General features: G+C 46.9%; 1 protein-coding gene across 9 annotated transcripts in view; it reads left to right on the top strand.

Annotated features, from left to right (window-relative positions):
• LOC106600628 (zinc fingers and homeoboxes protein 3) overlaps positions 1-2827 on the top strand; it is a 46627-nt gene extending 43800 nt beyond the window's left edge. For 2 of the 9 annotated variants that reach the window (XM_014192122.2, XM_014192124.2), the window contains 2 exons: positions 1164-1464; positions 1632-2827. In XM_014192122.2, coding sequence (XP_014047597.1) covers positions 1164-1415 — 252 coding nt within the window. In that variant the 3' untranslated portion in view covers positions 1416-1464; positions 1632-2827. The remainder of the gene's footprint in view (positions 1-1163; positions 1465-1631) is intronic. The other 7 variants (XR_006769144.1, XR_006769145.1, XR_001327861.2 and 4 more) reach the window with 7 other exon arrangements.
• Positions 2828-6000: the final 3173 nt, after the last annotated feature.

Here is a 6000-nt window from a genome sequence, read left to right on the forward strand (position 1 = left end):
CGCTTTACAAATCAAATCAAATTTATTTATATAGCCCTTCTTACATCAGCTGATATCTCAAAGTGCTGTACAGAAACCCAGCCTAAAACCCCAAACAGCAAGCAATGCAGGTGTAGAAGCACGGTGGCTAGGAAAAACTCCCTAGAAAAGCCAAAACCTAGGAAGAAACCTGGAGAGGAACCAGGCTATGAGGGGTGGCCAGTCCTCTTCTGGCTGTGCCGGGTGGAGATTAACAGAACATGGCCAAGATGTTCAAATGTTCATAAATGACCAGCATGGTCAAATAATAATAATCACAGTAGTTGTCGAGGGTGCAACAAGTCAGCACCTCCAGAGTAAATGTCATTTGGCTTTTCATAGCCGATCATTGAGAGTATCTCTACCGCTCCTGCTGTCTCTAGAGAGTTGAAAACAGCAGGTCTGGGACAGGTAGCATGTCCGGTTAACAGGTCAGGGTTCCATAGCCGCAGGCAGAACAGTTGAAACTGGAGCAGCAGCACGGCCAGGGGGACTGGGGACAGCAAGGATTCATCATGCCAGGTAGTCCTGAGGCATGGTCCTAGGGCTCAGGTCCTCCGAGAGAGAGAAAGAAAGAAAGAGAGCATTAGAGAGAGCATACTTAAATTCACACAGGACACCGGATAAGACAGGAGAAATACTCCAGATATAACAGACTGACCCTAGCCCCCCCGACACATAAAGTGCAGAGCCTAACTGGTATACATAAGCAGCACATGAGTTTCAAGTTTGGGGAAGATCATTTTCACAATATGCTGTTCTTTGCTTCTGAACTAGACTAAATTTTCTTCATATCATGCTTCTTTCGACCTGTCTAATAATAATAATGGATGTGTTGTGAAGGTGTAGGGTATATTACATGGATGTATTATACTTTTTTAAATGTAGATGTTCCAAAGGTCTGCATCAGTAGTTTGTGTGGAAGCCAGGAGATGCTAAATGTGTTTATGTTAATTAACGGTCAATTACCATGAGACCTACAGTTATTTGCGTGACAATCACCTGCTGACGAAATTTCCTGACCACCTCAGCCCTACGTGTGACTAGCAATTGTCAATACTCACATGTTGCCTGTGTGTCTATATTTTGAGTAGCATAATTCATGTCACTGGTAATATGTAACAGACTGTGTCTGTCCTCTACAGGTGTTGGAGCTGGCACAGGCTAGTGGGCTAACAGAGGAGCTGGTACGACGCTGGTTTACTACCCAGGTTCCTCTACTTCTGCAGGGGAAGGATAGGGGGGAAGCAGGGGAGACACCCGGGGTGGGGGGAGTAACTGTAACAGCCAGCCCAGCAACCACGGCACCCATGGAGGGAGGAGTGGCGGAGCCGGTCCAAGGAGAGGGGGTGGTGAAAGAGGAGAAGATGGAGCAGTCGGTGTGTGGAGGAACGTAAGGGGGATGAGGAGAGGAGTGCGGGAAAACAAGACTGAATCCTGTAAAAGGTAGTTGGTTTCCCACCAATTTTTATTTGATATGTAGTCTGCATTATTTTCTTGGTATATGTATGTTTTGAATATTGACATATTACACTTATCATTGACATTCACTGAGTTTACAAAACATTAGGAACACCTTTCTAATATTGAGTTGCACCCCCTTTTGCCCTCAGAACAGCCTCAATTCATCGGGGTATGGACTCTACAAGGTGTCAAAAGCGTTCCACAGGAATGCTGGCCAATGTTGACTCCCAATGTTTCCCACAGTTGTCAAGTTGGCTGGATGTCCTTTGGGTGGTGGACCATTCTTGATACACACGGAAAACTGTTGAGTGTGGAACAACCCAGCAGCATTGCAGATCTTCACACTAAAACCGGTGTGTCGTTCAAAGGCATTTAAATATTTTGTATTGCCCATTCACCCTCTGAATGGCACACATGTCTCAAGGCTTAAAAATCCTTCTTTAACCTGTCACCTCCCCTTCATCTACACTGATTTGGAAGTGGATTTAACAGGTGACATCAATAAGGGATCATAGCTTTCACCTGGTCAGTCTGTCATGGAAAGAGCAGATGTTCTTTATGTTTTGTACAGTCAGGGTATAAAGTGGCACCACACTAATTACCCATGTAAGGTTTATTTTAATTTGATTTTTTGTCGCAGGGACAGACTGAGGATCTTAGTCTGAGCAGGGAAGAGGAGTGAGTGAGTGATGGAGGGATGGAGAGAGGTGCCCCCCAACTCCCATATTTCTCTCCAACACTCCGCTATGCTGAAGATGGCACTTGAAACCACCACATCCTCCAATCCACCATTTTCTCCTTCAAACGACAAGTTCCAGTTGAGACTCTAAATGCAGGATTCACAGAGGAAGGGGTGGGAGTAGAGGATATGTTTCTCTCTCTCCGTCCTCCTCTCTGCTGCCGGCCCTGCTGCAGTTGGAGGGAGAAGTGGATGGATTTGGAGCAGAAAAGTAGGGGAGAGATGTGGTTGGGATTTGGACTCCAGCAGACATAGGGAGGGCGTGGGGTTAAAATCCTGACTGGACAGATATCGACCCAGCCGATCCTCTAGTGTGAGGATCCCTGGTGTGTGAAGAGCGAGAGAGACTGACTGTAGGCCTATCCAATAGGTTTTTGGTACTGGGGTACAAGATGAGAACTGCACAGAATGGTTTTTAATGAAACTTGAGTTTAGAGGTATCCTTGTTTTAGCATCAAGTGCTTCTGTTCTGGACATCTATTTCTGTTTTCGTGTATCTTTCTTAAACTGTAACAAACCTTGACTGACTAAAAGAAGTTCCAACATACTTAGGCCTGTTGTATAATTTTTTGATATTATTTGCAGAATAAACAAAATTTAACATTGGTTATTTATTACTTATTTTCAAAGTAACAATAGTCACCATAGGCAATTTTTTTTTTTTTAAATACCGCACAAAAAACTGGTGTTAATAATCTGTGAGATAAGAATTAAGACATTACACATTTATTACATCTTCACCATTTCATCAGGCGACAACCTTTATGCTCATCATGATCCTAGTAAACTAGGTGGGATTTCTATAATTTTGCTTATACTTCTTATCAACCTATCAATTCCTCTACACAAGTGGCTAGTGGGTAGAGGTTTCAATGTGGATCAGATAAACAAGTTCATCATCAATTAAAGAAATTGTGTACTTCATTGATCCATGATTAATCATCACTTCCAAGTGTTTACCTTCTCAGTTAACTGTGTAGTTTCACATTGAAATGGATGTTTATTCATGGAGAATGTTCATATTAAATAGTCAAACAAGCACATAAGATGAGGCCAATAGTTGAATAAGTACTTTATTTAATTCTCAAGCTTGAATATGTTTCACATGAAAGGCTAAATTAAAATGAATACTTTTCTCCATAGCTCAGGCACATTACAAAAAGGATTAGTTTATAAATGATACCATCGGTAACAAAATGATGATGCGTCAAGATCAAAATAAAAACAATGACAAACCAACCAAGGGATTTCTGAATGTGCAATGTAGCTATGTACTCTTACCCTACGTATTTGTTTGGACAGGTCAAATGTTTTATGAGGCGACAGTACAGAATGTCAACTCATTTGAGGGTATTTTCATGCATATCGGTTTTACTGTTTAATGCTTTAATTTCTATGTATCTAGTCCCCCCCCCCCCCATTTGAAGGTGTCAAATTACATTTACATTTACATTTAAGTCATTTAGCAGACGCTCTTATCCAGAGCGACTTACAAATTGGTGCATTCACCTTATAATATCCAGTGGAACAACCACTTTACAATAGTGCATCTAAATCTTTTAAGGGGGGGGTTAGGCCAGAGGTGGATGAACGGAGTGCCCTTGTTTGGGTGTAGGGCCTGATCAGAGCCTGAAGGTACGGAGGTGCCGTTCCCCTCACAGCTCCGTAGGCAAGCACCATGGTCTTGTAGCGGATGCGAGCTTCGACTGGAAGCCAGTGGAGAGAGCGGAGGAGCGGGGTGACGTGAGAGAACTTGGGAAGGTTGAACACCAGACGGGCTGCGGCGTTCTGGATGAGTTGTAGGGGTTTAATGGCACAGGCAGGGAGCCCAGCCAACAGCGAGTTGCAATAATCCAGACGGGAGATGACAAGTGCCTGGATTAGGACCTGCGCCGCTTCCTGTGTGAGGCAGGGTCGTACTCTGCGAATGTTGTAGAGCATGAACCTACAGGATCGGGTCACCGCCTTGATGTTGGTGGAGAACGACAGGGTGTTGTCCAGGGTCACGCCAAGGCTCTTAGCACTCTGGGAGGAGGACACAAGGGAGTTGTCAACCGTGATGGCGAGATCATGGAACGGGCAGTCCTTCCCCGGGAGGAAGAGCAGCTCCGTCTTGCCGAGGTTCAGCTTGAGGTGGTGATCCGTCATCCACACTGATATGTCTGCCAGACATGCAGAGATGCGATTCGCCACCTGGTTGTCAGAAGGGGGAAAGGAGAAGATTAATTGTGTGTCATCTGCATAGCAATGATATGAGAGACCATGTGAGGATATGACAGAGCCAAGTGACTTGGTGTATAGCGAGAATAGGAGTGGGCCAAGAACAGAGCCCTGGGGGACACCAGTGGTGAGAGCACGTGGTGCGGAGACAGATTCTCGCCACGCCACCTGGTAGGAGCGACCTGTCAGGTAGGACGCAATCCAAGCGTGGGCGGCGCCGGAGATGCCCAGCTCGGAGAGGGTGGAGAGGAGGATCTGATGGTTCACGGTATCAAAGGCAGCAGATAGGTCTAGAAGGATGAGAGCAGAGGAGAGAGAGTTAGCTTTAGCAGTGCGGAGAGCCTCCGTGACACAGAGAAGAGCAGTCTCAGTTGAATGCCCAGTCTTGAAACCTGACTGATTAGGATCAAGAAGGTCATTCTGAGAGAGATAGCAAGAGAGCTGGCCAAGGACGGCGCGTTCAAGAGTTTTGGAGAGAAAGGAAAGAAGGGATACTGGTCTGTAGTTGTTGACATCGGAGGGATCGAGTGTAGGTTTTTTCAGAAGGGGTGCAACTCTCGCTCTCTTGAAGACGGAAGGGACGTAGCCATCGGTCAAGGATGAGTTGATGAGCGAGGTGAGGTAGGGGAGAAGGTCTCCGGAAATGGTCTGGAGAAGAGAGGAGGGGATAGGGTCAAGTGGGCAGGTTGTTGGGTGGCCGGCCGTCACAAGACGCGAGATTTCATCTGGAGAGAGAGGGGAGAAAGAGGTCAAAGCACAGGGTAGGGCAGTGTGAGCAGGACCAGCAGTGTCGTTTGACTTAGCAAACGAGGATCGGATGTCGTCAACCTTCTTTTCAAAATGGTTGACGAAGTCATCCGCAGAGAGGGAGGAGAGGGGGGAGGGGGAGGAGGATTCAGGAGGGAGGAGAAGGTAGCAAAGAGCTTCCTAGGGTTAGAGGCAGATGCTTGGAGTTTAGAGTGGTAGAAAGTGGCTTTAGCAGCAGAGACAGAAGAGGAAAATGTAGAGAGGAGGGAGTGAAAGGATGCCAGGTCCGCAGGGGAGGCGAGTTTTCCTCCATTTCCGCTCGGCTGCCCGGAGCCCTGTTCTGTGAGCTCGCAGTGAGTCGTCGAGCCACGGAGCAGGAGGGGATGACCGAGCCGGCCTGGAGGATAGGGGACAGAGGAAATCAAAGGATGCAGAGAGGGAGGAGAGGAGGGTTGAGGAGGCAGAATCAGGAGATAGGTTGGAGAAGGTTTGAGCAGAGGGAAGAGATGATAGGATGGAAGAGGAGAGAGTAGCGGGAGAGAGAGAGCGAAGGTTGGGACGGCGCAATACCATCCGAGTAGGGGCAGAGTGAGAAGTGTTGGATGAGAGCGAGAGGGAAAAGGATACAAGGTAGTGGTCGGAGACTTGGAGGGGAGTTGCAATGAGATTAGTGGAAGAACAGCATCTAGTAAAGATGAGGTCAAGCATATTGCCTGCCTTGTGAGTAGGGGGGAAGGTGAGAGGGTGAGGTCGAAAGAGGAGAGGAGTGGAAAGAAGGAGGCAGAGAGGAATGAGTCGAAGGTAGACGTGGG

This window comes from Salmo salar, chromosome ssa03 (genome assembly GCF_905237065.1).
Source record: "Salmo salar chromosome ssa03, Ssal_v3.1, whole genome shotgun sequence".
NCBI lineage: Eukaryota > Metazoa > Chordata > Actinopteri > Salmoniformes > Salmonidae > Salmo > Salmo salar.